The sequence below is a fragment of the Stegostoma tigrinum genome, chromosome 33 (genome assembly GCF_030684315.1).
Source record: "Stegostoma tigrinum isolate sSteTig4 chromosome 33, sSteTig4.hap1, whole genome shotgun sequence".
Classification (NCBI taxonomy): domain Eukaryota; kingdom Metazoa; phylum Chordata; class Chondrichthyes; order Orectolobiformes; family Stegostomatidae; genus Stegostoma; species Stegostoma tigrinum.
This window is the reverse complement of record NC_081386.1, coordinates 16292615-16317653: the sequence shown is the minus strand read 5'-3', so window position 1 is coordinate 16317653 and position 25039 is coordinate 16292615. Positions and strand designations below refer to the sequence as shown.

Here is a 25039-nt window from a genome sequence, read left to right as displayed (position 1 = left end):
TGACTCTTATCAATTAAGAGATGCACCGTAGAAAGCATCCTATCTGGATGCATCACAGCTTGGTATGGCAGCTGCTCTGCTCAAGACCGCAGGAAATTAGAGTCGCGAACGCAGCCCAGTCCATCATGCCTTCCATCTACTGACTTGATCTATACTTCTTGTTGCCTCAGGAAAGCAGCCAACATAATCAAAGAACCCTCTCATTTTCCTTTTCCATCAGCATATTTTCAAGGATATTTTGTTAATTTGGGGTTTGATTTTTTTTTTTCCTCAATTCAAAGAAACTACAGTCAAATCCAAAATCAGCTTCAAAGTTTACGTGATAAAATCCACACTCCAACTCTTAAATCTTAGAGGAATATAGTAAAGGAATTTTACACAAACATCAGAAATTGTGTCAGAAGCAAACATGAGCCACTACAGTTGTAAATTCTATTTTGTCATAACATCTTTTCTCCTGTTAACTTCATGATGAAAAGCCACTGTATGCTCATACAACTACGAATTGAACTCAGATCAATACAATCAATAATTCTATCATTTGTCAGAACCAATTACTTAAATCAGCAAATTAAGAAAGCTAAGTATTCTGGCTCACTTGTTCAAAAGTTTCTGTACAATGAGGCTTCATAGTTCCCCAATCAGGAGAAATGACAATCAAGCTTTCTTTAACTCTCAGACTATGGTTATCTCATCTCAACATCTAAAATCTTGGTCTAGTTAATTTGCACTAGCCTTTTGGCCTCAAAAATACTTGCTGTGCCCAGTTTGACTCAAATAATGGGGTTTCCTCATTCTCAAGAGAGCTAGCTTGATTATGCCACGATGAGATATTATTGCTTATCAGGATCAAGCAAGAATCCTTCCATTACAGGATAACACTCTCCTCTATTATACGTGAAATCACAGTTATAGCTGTATATGGGGTGGGTGTTTTTCAAAAGTTGTTTGTTAGATCAGTCAGAACAGTTGAAGGTCACAAAAAAAATCAGTGCAAAAGGCAGCATCTATGTACTGCGTGCTGATATTTAGAAGTCAAAACTAGTTTACCGGATCCAAGTAGCATAACTTAGCAATAACAGTGGAGAGCTGAGAAAGTGGAACGTGGGTATGAAATCATTAAAATATGCATGCTAGACACAGTCAAACTGAAATGGGAAGAGTCCCCAGCCAAGCACAGAAATGTAACTTGGTACTCCCAAGGCCACAAGCAAGTTAAACTACCTTACAAGACTCTCTGGCATGCACCAGTTGTTTCCACAACTGCGGTTGTGTTCCAACAGCTTTAATGCGCTTGCTGATCACTGTTTGAAATTGTCAGATAAAAAGGAACAGAAAAAGTCCTATATTTTATATTTATAAAAGCAGTTATGAACTCAGGTTACTCCAAAGCAATTTGCAACAAATGAAACATCTTTTGAACTCTATGTACTGTTGCAATTTAGGCAAAGTTATCATAAAATTTACACGGTTAATGCAAAAAGTTATCCCTGAAAACAAACTATTTTATATATTTTTTTAAAAACCACACTCAAGTTTGATTTCAATTTGGTGGGAACTTAAACTTGGAAAATATCGTTCACACCCCTACACTGGGCATACATTTTGTCCAAGGTACTTATGAGGGTGTTTACATCAAGGAATTGTTTATAGTTCTATAAATGACAAGTTAATTAACTCACTTTCCTTTTCTTATGTTCACTATTAAAACAGTTCATGAAAGTTAATCTTCTCCAAGTAAGTAAATGTAGGCAATTGAAACAGTAGCTTTACTTACCAATTATTGTCACACTTCAAACAAAATTATTCAAGTCAGGAACCACAGAGTGAAAGTGGCTCAGGAACTTTTGAAAAATCTAGCCACAGCAATAAAATGTTACCTCTTCACATATTTATTAATCACAATATTTGTAACTTCTTCGGTATTATGGGCTAAAGTAGATAAATGAACCTTAAAAAAAGGTGAACTGCTCACTGGTTTTTTGCTGAAAATAGTCACCAAGTGAGTAATTGGCAATGCTGCATGCCCAATTTAAACATGGATGGATAAACAGTCGAAGAAAATTGTTTCCATTACCATTTTAAATTTTCAATTCATTTTTAATGTTGATTTCAGAAGCATACCAAAAAATGATACAGACAGATAAAACTTCCGGTATTTTATGAAAAGAAGAGGGGAGTTGCAACAAGCATTCATCTCTTCGAAATCAAATTTAACAAATGGAAATGGCAGAGATTTCAAATCCCCACAATAAAACACGATCTTACTGAATGGCACTTGTTCCTTGATCTTATGTACATACTCCTGATCCGAACACCTACATTCCAAAGGTAATTAAGTCTTTTTGGGATGCAATGAACAGGGTGGATCAAAGTGTAACCAGAAGATGTACTGAATTAGAATTTCCAAAAGGAATTCAACAAGTTGTCATCTAAAAAAGGTAATGCCACACGTTAAGAGCACACAATTTTGGGACAGGCATTCACAGAAAGGAGATTGAAGGAAAAACACTCTCCAGTTGGCAATCAGTAACATTGGCACCAGATTCCAAAAACCAAGTACTGCCATAACTCTCTTGAATTCAAAGTAAGGTTCTTTTGATAGTGTCCCCATTAAATGTTCCTCGGATAGGGACAAGAAGGGTTCCAGCACTCTTAAGAGCTCAAAGTAAATGGAAAGCAAAGCTCCCATGACATCGGGGTGATGAACGGGCCATTCTCAGCTTGGCTAACTGTAACCAGTCAAGTGCTTTAAGGATCAGTGCTGAGGCTTCAACTACTGACATGGACTTACAGTCATAGAAGTATACAACACGGAAAAAGGCCATTCATTCCAACTCGTCCACGCCAACCAGATATCCTAAATTAATCTAGTCCCATTTGCCAACATTTGGCCTGTATCCCTCTAAACACTTCCTATTCATAAACCCATCCAGATGCCTTTCAAAAGTTGGAATTGTACCAGCCTCCACCACTTCCTCTGGCAGCACATTTCATATACACACCATGCCATGTGAAAATATTGCCCAAGGTCTCTTTTACATCTTCCCCCTCTCACTTTAAAGCTTTAGTTTTGGGCTCCTCCACCCGCCCCACACCTTGGGGAAAAGACCATGCCTATTTACCCTATCAATGCTTCTCATGCTTCTAAATCTCAACTAAGGTCACCCCTCAGCCTACAATGCTCCAGGGAAAATAACCCCATCCTATTGGGCTTCTCCCTATAGCTCAAATCCTCCAACACTGGCAACATCCCTGTAAATCTTTTCCGAACCCTTTCTAGTTTCACAACATCCTTCCCACAGCAGGGAGACAGGAATTGCACCCAATACTCAAACAGTGGTTGAACCAATGTACTGCACAGCTGCAAAATCACCTCCCAACCCCCATAGTTAATACACTGACCAATAAAGGCAAACATACCTAATGTCTTCCTCACTATCCCATTTACCTGCAACTCCACCATTAAGGAACTATGAACCTGCAATCAAAACATTTCTCTGATCAGCAACACTCCCCATGACCTGCCATTAAGTATGTCCACATCACGGTAGATTTACAAAGTCAGAAATCACACAACACCGGGGTATAGTTCAACAGTTTTTTTTAACAACACAAGCTTTTGGAATCTCAGTCCTTCTTTAATTATTAGTGAGAGAGGTAGTATCAGATATAGAATTTATAAAGAAGATCAAAGGTTCACACATTGATGAAGATGTACTGAATAAACATAAGAAGCTGTTAAATCTTTAATCAGTTAGAAGGTTTTAATTGATTAATAAATCCCTGAATTCCTTTCAAGTCACAGTCTTGGACTAGTAGTCAAGATCTTTGAGTCAACGTCCTCCAAGATGGACCTCAGGATACACAACAACGCCAAGTCGCTGAGCAGAGGTTGATAGGCAAGTTCAGTACCCATGAGGACAGCCTTAACTAGGATCTTGGGTTCATGTCATGTTACAGGTGACCCTATACACATGCACATGCACTCCCTCTCCCTCTGCACTCCTGCCCCAGAGTGTACGTGAACATGCTCTTGACACAGATACACAAATCTATGGGATGAATTTATATTTGGAGATACATTTTATTTTGTTCAAAAGCACACTTATAGACAGTCAATATGATGTTTGATAAATTCCTATCTTAAAAATAAATCAAATCTGATTCCAAACTACATGAACAGATTCTAAACAAGGTCTCACACCTAAACATGCACTGTCTGAGTTAAAATGTCACCTCTTCTTTACACTGACAAAACCTTTGGTTCTCTCAGGACTTGAAAGGAATTCAGGGATTTACGTATGTATATCAATTAAAACCTTGAACGGATTAAAGATTTAACAGAATCTTGGGTTTACTTAGCACATCCTCATCGCTGGTGTGAACCTTTGATCTTTTACTTATAAATTCTGAAACCAATACGCACTCTCACTAACACCTTGAGGAAGGCTGAGGCTCCTAAAAGTATGTGTTTTCAAATAAATCTGTTGGATTATAACCTGATGTTGAGAGATTTCTGACTAAACCGGCCCTGTTTGGCCATTCCAAAATACAGCAGCTCACTTTTACCTAAATTAAACTTCATCTGCTGCTCCTTGAGGCCCATCTGACCCAAATCCCATTATATTCAGAGGTAGCTTCCTTCACTAGCCACTACACCTCCAATTTTAGTGTCATCTGCAAATCTGCTAACTATACCCTCCTGTGTTAACATCCAAATCATTTATGTAAATGACAAAAAGCAATGGACCCAGCACCGAGCCCTGCGGCACACCGCTGGTCACAGGCCTCCAATCTGAAAAACAACCCTGCACTACCATCCTGTCTTCTTCCTTTGAGGCAGTTCTGTATCCAATAGCTAGTTCTCCCTCTATTCCATGTGATCTAACCATGCTAACCAGTCTACAATGAGGAATCTTGACAAACACCTTACTGACATCCATATAGATCACAACCACAGCGCTGCAGCCATCAGTCCTCATTGAGATTTTGAAGAAGTAACAAAGAGATTAGAGAGAGACAATTTCCCACACACACACAAAGACATGTTGACCATCCCTAATCAGTCCTTGCCTTTCCAAATGCTTGTAAATCCTGTCAATCAGGGCTCCCTCCACAACTTGTCCAATGACAAGCTCACCAGTTTATAGTTTCTTGGTCATTCCTTACCATCTTCCTTGAATAGTGATACAATGTTAGCCAACCTCCAGTCTTCCAGCACCTCACCTGTGGCTACTGATGATACAAATATCTCAAGGGGCCCAGCAATCTCTTCCCTCACTTCCCAGAGTTTAGGGTGCACCTGATCAGGTCCCAGGAATTTATCCCCCCTTATGTATTTTAAGACGTTCAGCAACACCTCCTCTATTATTTCCCCAAGTTCTCTATCTTCCATATCCTTCTCCACAGCAAACACTGATGCAAAATACTGGTTCTATATCTTCCCAACGTCCTGCTGTTTCACACAAAGATCAGCAAAGCTACCTAAGGGGCCCTATTCTCTCCCTAGTTACTCTTGTCTCCATAATGTATTTGTAGAATCCCTTTGGATTCTCCTTAACCCAACTTGCCAAGGCTATGTCCCCTTTTTGCCCTTCAGATTTCCTTCTTCTGCTGCCCTTATGCCCTGCTTGGGATTCACTCAATCTCCGCCGTCTATACCTGCTTCCTTCTTGTTCTTGACCAAATCCTCAATTACTCTAGTCATCCAGCACTCCCTATACACCTACCAGCCTTGCCCTTCACCATAATAGGAACATAGTGTCTCTGGAGCCTCGTTAGATGAAGCGACAGACTGTATGGTGGCCAAAGTTGGTGACAATACAAAGATAGGTCGGAAAGCAAACTGAGTGGAAGACACTAAAAGAAATCAGTAAAGGGTCAAGAAAGAGCATTGCTTGGTTAAGCAAGAGGGCAAAAACGAAAGGCACTCGACTGTAAAAAGCAGTAAAAAGTCTTCCACCTTGACAGGAAAAATAGAAAAGCAGATGTGTGAAGCGGTGAGACAACAGAATGCTGCAGCAGAGATTGGGTTCTCTAAAGAACAAAAAAGTTAGCATGTAGGTACAGTAAATTGTTGGTATTTTGCTTTCAAACCTTAAAGCCTGCTCTACTCTCGTTTAGTGAGATTATCAGACGAATAGCTTAAAACTATTCCTCTTTCTCAAAACCTTATTTTGGGGCTGCAGAACAATTGAATAGGACAAAGTTGAATATAGCATATTTTTAATGCTAGCATTTTTTTTAAATGACCACCTTACATCAGGTTTCACTAACCAAACTAATGAGTGTTATGAATAGTACAAATAAAGCATCCAACTTATATTGTGCCAGTCACATATTAAACGGATAAAATGGGATAGATCAGTTCACTTCTTGCTAGTCATTCCTTCTCAATTGGAAACAAACACTGAATAATTTTTAGCACGTAACTCGAACAAATAGAAAGAGCAAAAGGCTACACTGTTTAAAACTTCTTGGCGTTATGTGGTGTTTAAGGTTAACCTTAGATTACAGAGATGGGTGAGGGAGGGCAGCCAGACATACAGAGAGAGGGGTGTGGACAGACACAGAGACGGAGAGGGAGAGGGAGAGGGAGATGGAAAGGCACTAGGCCTGACTGCTCACTACTGTTGCATGTCTATGACTCTTGCTGTAAAGTCTTGTTAGGATTTACTATCAAAACAGTTAATTACAAAACAAAACAGTACTTTTTGGCTCCAGGTGTCTTTTCTACCCCCAACGATTATCATTAGACTCTTAATTCTGAATTTTTACTGAATTGAAACGTCACCATCTGCTAATAGTCTAATCATGACCATTGCTGATTGGCAGAAAACCCATCTGGTTTAGTAAATGTCCTTAGGGAAGAAAAGTGACAGTGACATTCTTACCTAGTCTGTTCTACATGTAGCTCCATACCAACTGCAATGTCATTGACTCTGAACTACCCTCTGCATTGGGCAATAAATGGTGGCCTGGACAGCAAGACCTCAACCCATTAGAGATTTTAAAAATTGTTTAAGGCTTAGAAAAGTTTCAAGACAACATCATAACTGCAAACAGTAGACCATCCTACTCCACAAGCCTGTTTCAACTCACTGATCTTCTGCCTCAAGTCTACTTTCCTGCCCACTCCCCATACTTTGCTCATTCGAACATACCCAAGACTTGGAGCCTCAAAGGTGTAATGCCTTTTAAATAAAAAAAGGATGACTTTATTTCTGAACTAAACTGCCTCACTCCTCCATGAAATAGCTTAATTGCCATCATGTCCAGAGTCATACAGCACAGAAACTTTGGTCCAACCTGTCTATGCCAACCAGACATCCTAATCTGACCTAGTCTCTTTTGCCAGCATTTGGCTCAGATCCCTCTAAACCCTTCCTTTCATCCATCGAGATGCCTCTTCAATGTTCTAAGTGCACCCACCTCCACCCCTTCCTCTAAAAAGGTCATTCCAAACATACATCACCCTTTGCACTCCTCAGCTCCTTTTTCAGTCTTCCCCCTCTTACCTTCAATCTATACTCCATGTTCTGACCAATGAACATAAGCATACCCAATATGTTCTTCACCATCTTATCTACTTGTGACTCCACTTTCAAGGAACTATGCACCTGCACCTCTAGTTCTTTGCTCAGCAACACTTGCCAATGCCCAACCATGACCTGTATAAGTTCTGCTCTAGTCTGCACTAAGAAAATGCAACTCCTCACATTTATCTAAATTAAACTCCATCTGCCTCTCAACAGCTCACTGGTCCATCTGATCAAGGTCCTATTGTACTGAGGTAACCTTCTTGGCAGTCCATGACACCACCAATTTTGGGCTGTCATCTGCAAATTTATTAAGCATACCTCCTGTATTAGCATCAAAACCATTCATATAAATTATGAAAAGCAATGGACCTAGCACCAATCTTGCAGCATACCACTGGTCACAGGGGTCCAGTCCAAAAAGCAACCCTCCACCACCACCACCTTTTGTCTCCCATCTATGGATTGGGAAGGCATTACTTTTAAAAAAAGCAAAAAGATGCCAAAATAACAAGAAACATTAGAACCTAAAAGTGAGGTTACAATGGCAAGATGTTACATCTTTTAAGACTGGACATCTAAAGCTAATTGCCAAAGCTAAACAGGTGACCTATCATAACAAAAGGAATGCCTGAAAATAATCAGAAAAAAGGAGGATCCCGTGAAGGAAATCAGTGTTTAAACTGTAGCCATAGTACAAAGAGAACATAGTTCCTTAAAAATCTACCAAGAAGAAAATACTCAGAACTCAAGAAAATTCTTCAAGTGTTGATAAATAAAATCAAAAACAGTAGAGACTATAAATAAATTATTCTAAAATAGGAGGGAGGTATTTTCTGATGTTCCATGGAGGGAAATCAACTATTGAGACGCACTGGAGAGTGTCATTCATTGATGCTGACTGTCTTCCAGAGGGATTAATGAAGGAGAAAATTTTTATCAGAATTATACCTGGAGGTTATAAACCAGTTCCATTTCACAGAATGGAATCAAAAAGAGACTTAGTCAACAGAAAAGTTATTATACTACACCAATTACAACTAACAATAGAAGGAATTCATTTCATCTGGGAAACACCATTTTACAAATATTGGCTTCACACAAGGTAATTTTTCTCGGTTGTCCTGTTAAAGTAACTGAGAAGCAACAGGAGAAATATTCTGGACTGTTTCCTGGCTGTGTAGTGACCGGATCTCAGGCCCACAGGGTTAGACAGTAAGACGAGGAATCTACTTCCAAAGGATGGAAGAAACGAGAGAGAGAGAGAGAGAGAGAGAGAGAGAGAGAGAGAGAGAGAGAGAGAGAGAGAGAGAGAGAGAGAGAGAGAGAGAGAGAGAGAGAGCGCGAGAGACAGAGAGAGAGAGAGAGCGAGCGAGAGAGAGAGAATGAGCCTGACACGTTTACCCCATCTTCAGAAAAAGTGCAAAAATTCTGCTTTGAGAATGTAATAACGAGCAACCTACACAGAACTTGAGTCAGAACAATATCCAAATGCTATAATTTGAAAGACAAAATGTTATTGACGAAACGGAGACCACATCAAATACCAAATGATGGTATATCCATCACAGTATTTGCAAGTAGCTCATAAAATTCCAATGACAAGTCAGTTAGACATAGATAGAACACACACTAAAATGCAAGACAAAATAATTATTGCCCAGGATTTCAGAGAAACGTGGTGGCATTTTGCCAGACAGTGGGAAAACTGCAAAGGATCAATTAAATTTTGACCTTGAATTTGCACATCCTTCAAAGAACCATAAAGCAGGATTAACAGTATATAAAACTAAGAGTGGGAATGAGTATTTCACATTGGGGGTAGTCTCAACAGGATTTTCTGCCCTTGATGCAAGTTATGATGAGAAAGGTAGTGTTAAAGTCAGTTTTCCTTTTGAGAGATCTGGATTACTCTAACAAATTTAGCCTGAAACCATGATGTCACAGATATACAAAAACAAAAGCGCTTGGGGATAAACAATTAACATCACCTTATCAATCACAAATCTCAAGGACTGTGTGACTAACAAACTACAGAGCTTTTGTCAAGAATGGTCCAATGACAGAACTCCTTTATTTCAATCTTCTGAACTAAACATTTGAACCTTCTGTTCTGAAGACAAAACTAGATTAACTGTCTTAACGTTGTTTCCTCTATTAGTCAAAGAGTCAACAGTGTAATCATTTTATTCATTCACATTACAAGGACTGTCCCTGTTGCAACTTCAACCACACATTTTCTTGGAAATGACACTAAAAAATTCACAAAATGAACTCATATCCATCTGCCTCTATTCTGAAATCCAAATCCATGCATAATCACACACCTTTCACTACACTGCTATGTGCCACAAGAGCAGATTCATTGGAAGCATTCACTGGTAGCGGCACCAATTTTCTGCATGACTAACACTAGAGAAAAGTCAATGCTGCTATTCGGATAGTCTCATGGAACTTGTGTTCCAAGTAAGACGTGCGAACTGATGGGCAATGGAAATTCCCAGAGATTTTTCTTGAATTGGTCAAAAGGTCTCTTTCAGTTGCTTTTTTGATTCCTGAAGGTCAGACGGTTATACTGGCAGAAGGGAAGGAACTAGAGCGATAGGTGCGCAGTAGCTATCCCATGTCAGATGTGACAAGCTCAAAAAGGGACAGCTGTTTTGACATTTGACTACACCTCCCCTACCCTAAAGCCAGCAAGGCATGCATAAAAGGATCAACATAATTCTTGTTGCCTGAAGAGTAATACATCAAACCTCCAGCCATTGTGAGGGTCTTTACAGCACCTTAATGAGGCTGCACCCATGTACTTCACCTCCCCCCCCCCCCCCACCGACTCCTTCCTTAAAAACCCAATCCACATTTCGGTGTGCAGCTTTGTTTCTAAAATGCTTCGAAAATCTGCAAATTCCATGAACAACATGAAGCACTGTTGAGTCTTCAGTAGTGAGAACATTTGGAAGGATGATCTGAAAGGCAAAGAAAATCTAATATAGTCACAGAGTTATACAGCATGGAAAAAGACCTCGGGTCCAACATGTCTTCAAGGACCAGGTATCCTAAAATGATCTAGTCAAATTTGGCAGCATTCAGCCCATTTCCCTCTAAACCATTCCAATTCATGTATCCAGCCAGATGCCTCTTGTATGTTGTAATTATACCCATGGCCACCAAATCCTCTGCCACCTCATACCATACATGCACCACCCTCTCCATAAAAATGCTGCTCCTCATGGCAATTTAAAATCTTTCCCTTCTCATCTTAACCCAATGCCATCTAGTTTTAGACTCCCCTAACCTGAAGAAAAGGCCTTCGCCACTCACTGTATTTAGGATGCTCATGATTTTATAAACTTGTATAAAGGTCACTCCTCAGCCTCTGACATTCCACGATGAAATGTCCAAGGCTATCCAGCCTCTCCCTATAGCTCAAGCCATCCAATCCAGCAACATCCTTGTAAATCTTTTCTGAAAGATTTCATGTTTAACATCTTTCCTATAGAAGGGGACAGAACACAAACGCCCTGATAAAAGTTTTAAAAAAAGGAAGACAAACAGTAAGCGGGACAGATGGTATAACACCATGTACAAACAACACAAAGCTAAAACTTAGCTATTTGGCTGCATTTTTAAAAATAAGTATGTAGTTGTTCCAATTATAAGTACTGCAGGAGACACTGTCCATTCTGAACTGTCTATGCATTGGGCTTCAAAAAGATGACAATTGCCAGCAGAATATTTCTTTTTCACAAAAGGAACGAAGACAAAGATTTATTAGTTGACAAAGAGAAGACTTGTATTAACAATATGTATTGGAAATAATTTCATTAGTAAGTTAATTAAATAATTAGCAGATATTTCTTCTAAAACACACCGTAGTAAAGGTGCAGGAAAGAAGCCTGTCCAAAGCACACCTAGAGAAAGAAAACAATAATTGCATTTATTTAACTTTGTTGTTGTTTCTGGATGTCTCAAGCAGATAAAAACAACTGAAGTACTTTTAAAGTATAGTTATTACTGTAATGCAGAAAACACAGCAGCCAATTTGCAAAAAGCAAGCACACAAAAAAGAAAATGATCATGATCCTAATCCTAATCTCCACTTTTGGCATGTTGCTTGAGGAATAAGTATTGGCCAGGATACCAGAAATTCTCTCTCATTAGATTTTTCAAAGTAAGCACTGGGATGTTTCAACTTCATTCAAGATGGCAGTCACATGCTCAAATTAGCACCTCATAAGATGGCAATGTCAGGTGAGCAGCACCCCACAGTCACATACAGTAACAGTGTTTTGTGCCCAAAGGACTTAAGTAGGTCTTCAATTTGGGATCATATGACTCAGGACAGAATGCAACTAACCATGAATTTCATGTATAAATGGGCTTGGCGAACTACAATAATCAGGGCCACTGTAGAGAAATTTATTAAGCAATTTAATTTTTACTACTGCTTCAATTTATTGCATTTTAGTATTGGCATACGTAAATTACTTCAGTGATGCCGACAAGACAACACAGAAAATAAAGAGCAAATAACTCAAAATTCATCTCACTTAATATCAATGTTCCCTGGAAACAGACATTTTCTTTCAAAGTTTAGGGCCTATTTTTGGTTCTTTTTCTAAAAACTCATCAATTTTCCATACTCGTCTTAGACCAAGATTTTGTCAATCAGCAATTCACCAACAGCTGCAGGCTCAGCATAATATTCCCTAAAATGGTGAAAATAACATTGTCTAACCAGGAAAGACATCAATGCCCATAAGCACCTCCAAAGTGAATTTCAACAAGTAAATTTTGAATTACTACTTCAAACACACCCTGCAAAATTCATCTGGTTCAAGAGGGAGAAAAAAAAAGTGATCTGCTTTACATGTTCCAAAGATAAGCAATCTTAATGTGTCAACCACTTCAATTTTTTTTGCTCACAGTCACTGCATCAAGCCTAAAACACATTCATAGCTCATTATAGACTAGCCACAACCAAATTTTGTCAGAAACTAAGTCACAGACAAGAACCATTGACATTAAAAAAAAATCCTAAAAACAAAACCAGAAAAAAAAGCATGTTAAAAAACCGTTTAATTTGAATGCCTATTTTCATGGAAAAATTGTAACTGCTTAAATTCAGAATAATTTTGAAAGAGGCTAAATGATTCAGCAGTTTCCTCAGGCACCACTTGTTTTTATCAAATCACAATTGCTATGGTAACATCATGTGCCTCAGTAATAAAGTCTGAAATGATCCATGACACCTGAAAGAAAGATGTCCAAACTCTGGCAATCATCCTTGAAGCACCAGGCACAGTGTCATGCAAAATGGCACCAACTTTCAGTGGTGAATTGCCATGTATAAAAGCAGACTTGGGCATTGGTTAAAAATTTAACTGATTAACCAAAAACAGTACAACTGGAAGCAGCTATTTAAGCATTTCATGCAACCTAAAACAAGTATCAAACAGCAATCAAGCAAGACATGGGACATCAATATTTCTTTTTAAAGAAAACAATTCAATAAATATTTTGCTCAGTTAGTAACGGGTTAAATATTTAGCACTATCTACCCCATATCGCAGAATGCTTTTTGTTAAACAATGGTCATTGAAACTACTACACCAACAACATGCTTGATGAACAGTGCCACTCCTCCACCTTTATCTAGCTTCCTATTCTTCCTCAATGTCATATGCCCTTCAATATTGAGAGCCCAATACTCGTCATCACTCAAGTCTTTGAGCCGATACCCATTTCACTAATCTTGTGACCTCCGCCAACTGGGAGGTGGCTTATTACCGAAGAACTTCTGTACTTCAATTTGGTGCCTCATCTCCTACATTGTTTAAGGCGAATCTTTTTCCTAGTTCTTTGTTTGCGAACTGTACTGGGATGCACCACAACAGGTGGTGAATTATTTCATTACTACAAAAAGAACTAATTTAAACCAACAAAACATCTGATGTGATGCAGTATTTAGACATTCAAAATTAACATTCTAGGTATATTCCTGTAGTGTTACTGGGATGGCAGTCATTTATTAAGCCAAGAGATACACACTCACATTACGAAGGATATCTGCAGAAATGTTCAAAGAAAAAAATTCTAATTAAGTTGAAATGGAAACATTTCAAGTAATCAGGACAGAACACATTTTTGAAATAATGGCAGATAAAGATGGCAAGTTTCCATTTAAACATTCAACAATCACTATCCAAGGTCCCAAACAGATTAATTCAGCATCATTGTCATAGTCTGTGAAAACGCGATACAAATAAAGAACAATAACTAATCAAGGTTAGAGATCATACATGAGAAAAATCGAGTTCCATCCATTTAAACAATAACTGCAAGAACTAACTGTCCCTTGTATTCCAATGTCAATTATTTGTAAATCTTTAAGCTTAGCCTCATATTAAAAGATGTCTAAGTTTTTAAATAATTGATGATACAGCAGCATTCAGACAGACCAGAGTTCTGCACAGAGAAACAGCAAGGAAAGTTTAATTCAGATAAACGAGGTCATTCATTTGAGAGATCTAATGCAGGAGAGAAGTACACAGTAAATGACAGAACCCTGAATAACATCAGCATTCAGAGGGATCTCGACGTACTGGTCCACTGTTCCCTGAAAGAGGCAAGTAAATAAGATAGTCAAGAAAGCAAATGGTATGCTTGCCTACATCAGTCAGGCCATAGAGCATAAAAATTGGGGACTCATTTGCAGCCAGATAGAACTTCAGTCAGGCCATATTTGGTATAGTGTACACAGTTCTGGTCACTACACTACAAGAAGGATGTCACAGAGTCATGGAGTCACACAGCACAGAAACAGACCCTTCAGCCCACCTCATCCATGCTAAAGTTTCCAAAACAAAACTAGTCCCACTTGCCTGCATTTGGCACATATCCCTCGAAACCTCTTCTTTTCATGGACCTGTCTAAATTTCTTTCACATGCTGTATCTGTACCTACATCTACCAATTCCTCTGGCAGTTTGTTCCACACACATCACCTCGGTGGAAAGAGTTCCCCCTCAGGTCCCTTTTAAATCTTTCTCATCTCACCTTAAGTTCGGCTCCAAGTTTCTAACTCCCCCAGCCAATGAAAAAGACATTTTTATTCACGTTATCTATGCAGAGGCTTTGGACAGAAGCTACAGAAATGGCCTACCAGATTGTTGCCTGATTTGAAGGAAACCTGAGAAAAGACTGGACAAACTTGGTTTGTTTTCTTGAATGAAGGATGAGGAGCAACATGGTATAAGTTTACAAAATTATGACAGGCACAGGTAGAATGGATAGTTGGTCTTTAGCAGGATAGAAATGTCAACTATGAGGGCACATGGGTTTAAGGCAAAAAGGGGTATGTTTAAAAGGAGATGCAAGAGCTGGGTTTTTATTTTTACCTAGATGATGTTAAGTGCCTGGAATGTGCTGCCAGAGGAAATAGATGCAAGGTCAATGATTAAGAGGCATTTTGACAGATACATCAATAGGCAAGGAATAGAGGGACATAAACAACATAGACGCAAAAACTCTTAAATTTAGAAATGCAACATGTAACAGCACAGTCTTGGTGGGCTGAATGGCCTGTTCCTTAGCTGTATTGTACTGTTCTTTGTAAAGATTAGTGTTCAAGGTTTAATTGTTGCTGGAACATGGATACATTGTGACACGTAAAGCAAAGGGTTAACTCATGAAACGTGATCCCAGGTTTAACTGAAATCTAATTACTAAATCTATTAATTCCAAGAATAAAGTTTGGATAGCAGCTTAAATAAAATAACATACGTACAATCAGTAATTCAATTTAAGGTTTGTTAAAACTAAAGCATGTATCTAAGCAAGCAGAAACATTACTACATAGGGGAAATCAAGTTATTTAGTCAAAAGCCTCCAGTCAAGAAAATGATACATGACATATGAATAGGTTCATCAAGTCTATTTGCGTGTCCCTAACTACCAAACATGCACAATTGCACTGTGGAATACAATTAGTACTTACAAGTAGCTTCAAATAACAAAGAAAAATGTCACAAAGTGGAAAATTCTACTGAATAGAACATAAATCTGTGTCAGTTCATAAATATCAAAACAAGAGCAAATTCCTGAGACAGAATTTACCATATAAAAAAACTGTTGAAAAGTTTTCTATAAATTTACTCAGCCCACACGACACAGAAGCAGAAGTAGATTATTTAGCCCATCGAGTCTATTCTGCCATTCAATGAAATCATGGCTGACCTCAAGTCCACTTTCCTACATTATATCCTTATTGACTAAAAAGTTGTCTGTCAATCTTGAATATACTCAATAACCCTGCCATGACTTCAAAACGGACTTAGAACATGAATATAACTTTCCATTATTCCAAACTCACCACACAAAGTAGCAGTATGATTCTAATCTGACCAAGTTGACCCCCAGGACATGAATACAATACAATCTTCAAGTATGAAGAACAGGCTTGATTTGAAATGATTAATTTTAAATCTACACCACATTAGTGTTCATAATAAAGCATTAGAATTACAACACACAAGTTCACATGACAGTTGCTTCCAGTATGGTCACATGGTCAGTAGAAAGTGCAAAGTTAACAAATACAGGAGACATAATTGACAGCAATTACTACTGCTGTTAATGCTTCCATCTTAAAGTTACAACGCAAAACACTGTAAATTAAGTCACCATGCTGTCAGCACAAAATTGAAAATTCAGAAATTCATTTGATGGATTAAGCAAAAAAATCAGATTAAAAATAACTCATTATAGAATAAAATACGTCACTATCTTCAAAACTAGAATTCAATGTACAAACCAAGAAACAAAATTCTCAGTTGTCCACAACATTCCCTTATTAAAATAAAAGCAGAATTCTTTTTCAAGTCACAGATCTTACTATAGTTGCTAATACTGCATAGAATCTCTGCATTCATCTTCAAACCTCTCAATTAATATCCAATCTGTATGCATAAGCAGTTAATATCAGTCATCACAAACAATTGCCGGCACAACATTCTGATGAGAAAATTAACACTTTTCAGATAGCCCATCCGATGGGAGGATTCAGAATTTAACTACACAAACTGTATGAAGAAACACCGATTAAAATCACATTTCTCTACTTAAATTAGAGAAAATAAACTCTTTAATTAAACCATCAAGAAATAAATATGCTGCAGCACTTGACATTATATTTTAGCCTTACCTGAACCACCAAATTGACTGCTTGCCAGTGTAGTTGGTCCGTTTTTTCCAGAATTAACGGGAGGAGAGAACATCTAAAAAAAGTGCCAAGATTAGAGTAATCTATATGTTAGATTATTATACTAAACACAACTGAACATAGTTAAAGACTGACTCTCCTAACAACAGAACACACATCCTTCCTGATGGACCAGTCAAGCAAGCACACAAGCTACTTGTTTCAAATAATAAGTTTCACAAATATTTATAAAAGCAAATCAAACTGGTGTAAATGTATAATTTAACACAAGTTATTACAGCCATTCCTGATTGTAAATTATGCAAGTGAAATTATCAAAAATGAATATTTTCTAGGAAAATCCTAAAACTGGACGACTTATAATTTTGAAAATACACTTGCCGCTACCGTTTATCTGACAACCCTGGTAAGTGTTGATCAATCCGCCAATTGAAAATAAAATCAAACTGAGCAAAACACACCAATACTTCAAGCTTCTTTGCACAAGTTTCCTAGCTAACGTGCCCTGAAAATCTGCGAGACTCGTCTAGACATAGCGGTAAACTTCAAAAGATTCCTTTTGACTAAGCTGGACGCAGACAACGCCACATGGCTTTCAAATGATGTGAAAACCGTATTAGTAATAAAGCCTCCAAGCATCATACCGCACTAAAATCCAGCAGATCGCTCAATTCCTTGTCCGTTCCTATAGCGGCCATCCGCTGCTGTGGATTCATCTTGATTTACTCTCACTAAACCTAAGAACAAAATAGTGACACCATTGACTCAAAAACCAATATTAAAAAGAAAATTCTCAGCAGACGTCTTCAAAGTTTGTTAGTTAGCGAGGTTAAAAATAACCCAACTTAAGTTTCCGATTCACTAACGAGTTAAAAAAAACTCCGAAGTAGTTATCGTATAAGTCCTCATCAGGTTCCAAAAATACCCGACTGCAGAAAGAAAATTCGACCACTCCGAAACACAAGATTACTGTACAAGAAATGACAAGTGAGCCGCCAGCGTTATTCCACGTAACAAAGACTGCTTAGGCTCAACTAGCAGAACCGATATAAATAAATCTACACCAAGTAAATAATTGGTCTGTAGTGTAGAACAAGCTCCAGTTTTTTTAAAAAAAATGAACGGGGGGGGAGTGTTAAGAGAAAGCAGCAGTAGTCCCTGTTTAATTTGAATTAGTTCAGTATTATGCAGCCGGTTGTCGGTGGTTTTAGAGCGGCCAGAGGCACAGCCGAGTCTTGAAAAGGCAGGAGAGGACTTCGCAACCTTTGGAAAAGCTCCATCACCCCGTCCTCCTCCTTCAGCTGGCAACTTGTTTACAGACCCGGCCCTCTCCCTCAGCGACAAACCCCCATGACACTCAACCCGCCCGAGCCCTGTTGTGTGTCTCCCTCCCTCACGCTGGCGCGCGCACACACACAAGCCCAACTTTTGACGGCTATCTGCCGAGCCCGCCCTCCCCTCCGCATAGCTGTCCCTCAACCCCTCACTCACCTCGCTCTCCCCCACCCCCTTCCAGCGAACATCCGACTGCCACAGCGCACACTCGCCGCAGGGTGTGTGTGAGAGAGAGAGGTTTTAAACTCACTCCCGCTCTCAACACACACCCATCACCGTCGCCGCCGCTACTCTCCTCCCCCAGCGCTTCGTCTTCCCAGGACCGCCTCGCGTGCTTAACGATGATCCGGACAAGACAAGACCACTCCACTCTCCTATCTAAATGTCTCCCTTTCTCGGCACTCTTCTTCTTTCTCCCCCCCCCCTCCCCGGATCGATGATCAACCACCACTGTTCCTTCAGGCGGACATATTGTTTTCGGAAGGGGGGGGGAAGCTGACCGTGTCACTACGTTCCGGCAGCACGCTGTATCCCTCCGAGCCGTTCTCCCTTCAGACCCCGCAAGCAAGGCATGGTGTGAGGAGGGCAGGGCACCCCCACCACGACCCCTCACTCTGCCCAAAGGTGCAGGACGATCCAGCGTGCATTGTAACTTGCCAACAGATTTTCAGCCTCTGCCTCTTAAGGGATGCGGCGATGGCCAGAAATAAATGCTGATACGCTCTGAAGGATCCTTTGTTTGCGCGGCAGGAGGAGGCAGCGGTGAGACGGCCTCTGTTTTCCTCCTTCTGATTGACAGCAGATTACTGGATGGGCTCGAATTACACACATGGCCAATTAGATGCTATCTTTCTGCAGCACAGAGGCCAAAAAAAGATATTTCTTTCATCCTCGGGGAAAACGTTGACTGAATATCGCAAGTGGAATGATCATGTGCAATACAGAGGCAAAAAAATGGAAACGTGAAATAAAAACTGAAAACAGGCTTGGCAGCATCTGTGAAGAGACGGACATTTAATGTTTTGGGATAACAAGGCATAGAGGTAGACGAACACAGCAGGCCAAGCAGCATCAGAGGAGCCGGAAGGCTGACGTTTCGGGCCTAGACGCTTCTTCAGAAAAATGTTTTGGGTCCATGATTTTTCGTAAGAACGAGTGCGTCTTCTAATAGTCCTTTCCCATGCTCAACCACATGAACGAACCAATGAATCTAATTAGAAATTGTTCTTCCATAATTCAGAGGCCAAAAAATTTCATCCTCGGGGAAAGTGAAATGATCGTGTGTAATACTTAAAACAAAAAAGGAAGACTGAATTAGTTTGTTGTTCAGCGTTTTTGTTTTAACAAACTGCAGATTCTAATAAAAAAGGCACCTTAAAGTTTGAGTAAATCATATATTGTTGCAAGTCAAAACTGTGGTTTGATGTGCGAAACAAAGAGCTGTGTGTAGGACGATCAATTACTCATCCAAACTGAACGAAATTTTCCCAGTTGCGACGCAAGTCATTGACCTAAAAGTTCTCTGCTTTTCTCTCTGCAGGTGCTGTCAAACCCCAAGTCTTTTCAACATTTTGTTTTTATTTCTACATTTTTCGAATTCGATTTGGGTGATGGAAAAAAAACCACCAGTTTGCTAGTAGCAATTATAAATCATGTAATGAATTAAACGGGACCCAAGCGTTTCATTCTCTGCTTACGTGTTTTTGAACTTAAGACAAAATCACTTGCACTTTTTTGGATGTGCTGGCCCACTGCTACAACCATAGCTCCCACTTCGGGACTGCTGCTTCTGATTCATCAAGTGTCATTCACATCTTTGGACCGACTTTGTTTCTTCATTTATTCTATTCCTTTTTATCTTGCATCATCACTTTTGTCATTTAACCTTTCCTGTCTGCACGGACCATTTGTTCTTGCTTCTTTCCCTGTTGGTTTAAAATTCAGTTCCTCTCTAACTTTCTCCAGTGACAAATCAAAGACCTGGCCGTTAGTCTTCCAGTTTGTTTTTAATAGTTGATACGTTTTACCATTTCATATTTCAAACATCGGTAATATTTTGCTTTTGTGGACATGTAACGGACTCCTTCCCAAAGTTATCCGGTTGGAACAAGTTGCTCACAATTGTAATATTTCAAGAAGAACGCGAGTTAATACAGGCATTAATAAACTCCGAGAGTGAGTGCAATTTTTTAAGAATTAGTAATGGGGTTGAATCAGGCTTTTTTATAAGGTCTTGCTCAGGCTCTTAAAACAAAACTGTTTATTTGTTCATCACCGGACGCAGTAATCCCCAAGCGATTGGGAAGCAGCGGAAAAGGAGGCGATCGATTGGCACGCTGTTGCAACCGAAAGATTGAAGGAGGCCCCGTCATAGCTCATGTGAAACGCAACAGGGGGACCCCTTTAGAAGAACAGCCGATGGCCCAGATTGTGGAGTTTACTCGGCGGACGTTCCTTCTTCGTATTTCACACATTGCACGTCTCGATTGAAACAGTGACGACAAACAAGGGGAATAAAATAAACGGAAGTTCGGCACCATATGGTCTATCCCAAAATCCCCTGCTCTTTAAAACCACAAAAGAGCTTGGGAGAGATAGAGAAAGATGCACGTTGTGATCTCGACCGTGGCAGCTAGAGAGCCGCGCCCCCATTCCGATGCTTATCCCCGGTTGCGGGAACTTGGCTTTCGTGGGGGCCGGACGCTGCAAGCGGCAGCGCGGAAGCAGAAACAAATAAGACATTGGTTGGAAACGGGGACCTCGAAATTCAACGTAATAAAAATACTTTAATATTATTAAAACATTCTTCCGAGAAAAACTCCGCAGTTTTTTTAAACTTCAGATTTAATGATACTCCACATCAGCATAGATTGTATAGTTTAGTCAGCAAGTTAAAGCTTTTGCATAGTTCAATCACGGCAATGAATAAAGAGAGTATATTCGGATGATCAAACCTGTGATAAGGAACGATAACTCCCCTTGGAATCCTGATAGAATGGACTTAAGATATAGTTTTCTGTAGCATCATCCGAGGTATAAGTGACAAAGAGGTACCAATTGTTACACTTTCAAAGCTGGGCTTTGAAAATCAGTTTTTGCGAGATGATCCCTCTTTATAACACAGTAGCTACGTAGTTTGCCAGTTGCAGTACAAAAATAGATAAAGTATTCCTTTGGAGATAAAGACGTGTCATATACCAAGTCACTTATAACAATAAATAAAACCTGATTTACAGCAACTCTCCACTCGGTGCCCAGAGGTCACGGCAGGCGCCATATAAAACAGGATTTTTTTGCCCATCTGAACTCCATACTTTAAAAAAATACATTTGCGTGGAGATTTATGAGGGGTATTCGGTTCAGGTCAATTTCTGTCTATTTGGAAATCACCCATTACCACGGCTGTACAGAACTGTCGAATCAATCTTTCGACTCATTTTACAAGTCACCACTATATTTCTGCATTGTATGTGAGCAACAGGGCACTACAGTCGATTGTTTGCATTGAAAGCAATTCCAACGTTTAATTTCAAACCCGAATTGAAAAGAAACGATCTTTGAACGTTTCAAATTTTCTAAATCTATGTTGTTCTCTTATTATCTAAGTGCAAGGTTTACTATATTTAACAGAAAAGAGAAATCCGCAACATATTAACGGAAATGACTTTTCCTACTGTCTGTGGTCTAATTTCACTTACCTATCTTCTAAATGTAGTGACGCCTGTGTCATGTGCAGATGTCAAACTTGGAGCCGCAGATTAGATACAGTCTGGCATCTGGATGTAGGACATCACTATTTAATCTGAAAGAGAAATGGAAAAAATAATGTTGCATTTCAAAAAGAAAACTTTTTACTAAGTATACTACTCTACCGAATAAGCAGATGAAAATAATCAATTAAAAATAAGCTAACCTTTAATGTACAGACTAAGATTTAATCACTTCAATAATCATAGTGGACCTGTCAATAACCTGCCTATTCATTATAAACTTGCATTTAATGACTCAAGAGCCAACACTTCCAAGCGATGTATTTTAGTAACGGACAATTTTGAAATATTAAGTAAGTTTACTTATTCCAATAAGTTTGTCAAGAAATCTGTACTTCGTAATAAGCGACAGAGATCAGATCAGAAGTAAAATTGTAAATGCAAAATCTACTTTGCAGATGTTTCATAGACATTCATTTATCTTAAACAAAAACAAATACGCAATACGTGATTAGAGTTAGTGAATTGTCTAGGCGTCTTATATTGAAATTGATTACTGCAAAGAATATTCTACTCTGAATTTAAACAGTCTCCCGAAGTGGTAGCAACACTACAAGCAAACCGATGGGGCATGCAAGTATTCAAACGTTTGGGCATATTGTTAAAATATTGACTATGCTAAGTGTAAATCTTAAGCGTCGTTTGGGATTTCACGTAATCTGTTTCATAGAGCAGAATTCCATGGCAAAACTATGTATTCATCGCGTTTTTTTTACGCCAGAGAGGAAACATGCCAATACAGTCCTGTTATACCCGGAATTAATTAGCGGGTTTATACTGGATTCACGCTGGTTTCTTTTAAGCCATAATCACAACCAATGAACAAACATTTTTGCTCGAAATAAACGTTGCTGTCCACATATTTAAAACAGAAATCAGGAAAAGTAGCCTTTTTATACGCTGCACAGTATCTGTTCTTTCCTAAGAAAACAAATCTGGCTTAGGTTATTTTAGCAAAAAAACCCTACCTTTTTTTACGGTTCGATCATTAAGTTTGCCAGAATGTACAGCTGAAGCTGGCCAGGTTGCTAGAAGTTAACGCCTGACATTTATTTTCTATCGTTAAATATAGAAAAAGGCAATGACTAAAGCGGGAATATTGCAAATATTGCTCGTACCTCTAATAGGAGTAATTACAGCAGCGTCAGGAGGAACACTTTCAAAAGTGGTGTATGGTCGTTATGTAAGACGATCTCTGTCACCGGCATCTAGTGTCACTGCATTGTTGCCTGAACAAAAGGTGCTCCCAGCTCATAGAGGGCGATAAAACAGGAACGCTCCGCAGGGAATGCTCACAAAATTCTACACTGAAAAATGGCTAGGAGCAGAAACAGGGATGCAGTGCGATTAAAAATATTACGAACAGTTTTATGCGAATCTTAAGAGAAACACATGCATCAGTCATTACTCTACGTTTAAAACTGAACAATTAAAGTACAGTAGCCAGTCGTTTTGTTATCAATCATTGCAGATGATCTGTGAAGATTAATGGTAGATTGCACGAATCATTTTGATCCAGGCATGATCTTATTGCAAAATACGAAAGCGTTGGTTTGTTTTATTACCGCACAGGCTATCCATAGATGAAGAGAATTACCCAGGATAACTCTTTTAGAAATTCAATAAAATTCTGCTCATATCTTTGAGAGGTAGACCAATATTGTGCTACAGAATTGTTATCAGGGTGTAATTTTGTTTTCTTCTGTTCAATTGTCACAAATTTGAAATCATGCAATTAGCGTCACCTGTTGGCAGCGAGGGAAGCGGAATTTGTTCAATCTGCCCAGTCCTGTGTCGACTTTGACTCACTTCTAGAATGATTCTCCCGAGCATCAGTTTTCAATTCTTCCGCAGTCTTCTGGAGAGAAGTAACTTTCGGAGATTTCAATTTTGGTCGTTTTGAACATGTGGAGGCCCCGCAGAGCTCACTGGATTTTAAAAAAAAACATCAAACACTTTGCCACGTGCCTTGAATATTTTTGCAACGAAAAAGAAATCTAACTGACATTTTCTGCAAAGTATTTCACAACCTCATGCCTTCATTGGTGGCCAAGACCTTCAGGAAGCTCTTTTGACTTGTAGTCACTGTAGTTTCAGGATATGAAAAGTCTCAGCTAATTTGCACACAGCAACCTCCCTTAATCAGCAAAAAAAGACTGGTGTTTCACCAAAAATCGGATCTTGGCGTCATGCAGTTTGTGCACCTTAATAAAACATTTGACCTAAAAATTCAACAGAAATGGCGAGTGATTTACGCCTCATCCAATCTCCTTTCTTCATTTGTGATCAAGTAAATCGAAAGATTGTTTTCCACTTGTACATAGAATTGATATTTCTAGATAAAAGCAAAATACTGCAGATGCAGGAGATCTGAAACAAAAAGAGAGATTGATGGAGAAAACACAGCGGGTCTGGCAGTATCTCTGGGGAGTGAATCAGAGTTAATATTTTGAGAGTGAAATTAATTTTCTGAAGGGAGGGCAGTGCGGTGACATGTAAAATATACAGCAAACATCTCTTCTTCAATGTCTTCTAATCCTAGGGAAATTAAATGTTGGCGGAGTTCATTTTACAAGTCAATACTTTCTGTGCACTTCAACATTTTGGGTAAGGGAAATTCAGCATTGAAAATCATGTGGGCCACAGGTTGGTTGCATTGACCTCTAACCCAGAATTATTGACATAAAAAATCTTTTGCCAGGAGTTCATAAAAATACCCATGCACTGTCTGAGCTAAGTAGCAAATTATGTGCCAGCTTGTGTCAATTCTGCATTATTGGCCAGACTAAATCAGATGCACTGTTATTAATTGTTGAAAGATGTTTCAGTTGGACTTCCATTGCTGCATTAATTACAAAATCCCCATTTCTTTCTCTTAACAGTGTAAAACTTGGCACATGCTTTATTCCAAAATTTATGCATTCCAAGGTACATGACTGCTTGATTGGTGGTTTTACAGTTCACATAAGAAGTCTGAGCTGCTGTGGCAATATATACCTTTCCAGGCATGTTGTCATCTGAAACCATGGTTAATGATGACAGAATTTCCAACTTTCTTTACATCAGATGGCAGACTAACCATGAATCTCTCCCGCTCTTACCACCTACTGCTGACATGTGCTGAAAGGGTTTGCTGGCTGATATATAACTTGTTTGGCCACATTATGA

The 25039-nt window shown here is 39.1% G+C and overlaps 1 protein-coding gene and 1 long non-coding RNA gene across 7 annotated transcripts in view; one reads left to right on the top strand and one right to left on the bottom strand.

Annotated features, from left to right (window-relative positions):
• Positions 1 to 23103, bottom strand: part of tcf12 (transcription factor 12) — a 283602-nt gene extending 260499 nt beyond the window's left edge. For 2 of the 6 annotated variants that reach the window (XM_048562545.2, XM_048562546.2), the window contains exons 1-3: positions 18258 to 18734; positions 17411 to 17503; positions 16749 to 16821 (exon numbers count right to left, since the gene is read on the bottom strand). In XM_048562545.2, the coding sequence (XP_048418502.2) occupies positions 16749 to 16821; positions 17411 to 17482 (145 nt within the window). In that variant the 5' untranslated portion in view covers positions 17483 to 17503; positions 18258 to 18734. Of the gene's footprint in view, positions 1 to 16748; positions 16822 to 17410; positions 17504 to 18029; positions 18171 to 18257; positions 18738 to 21799; positions 21904 to 22839 lie in introns of those variants that run through there. The other 4 variants (XM_048562540.2, XM_048562541.2, XM_048562538.2 and 1 more) reach the window with 4 other exon arrangements.
• On the top strand, positions 18262 to 19786 carry LOC125467119 (uncharacterized). Its single transcript, XR_007250578.2, has 2 exons — positions 18262 to 19256; positions 19642 to 19786. It is a non-coding gene; the product is annotated as an uncharacterized LOC125467119 (long non-coding RNA).
• Positions 23104 to 25039: the final 1936 nt, after the last annotated feature.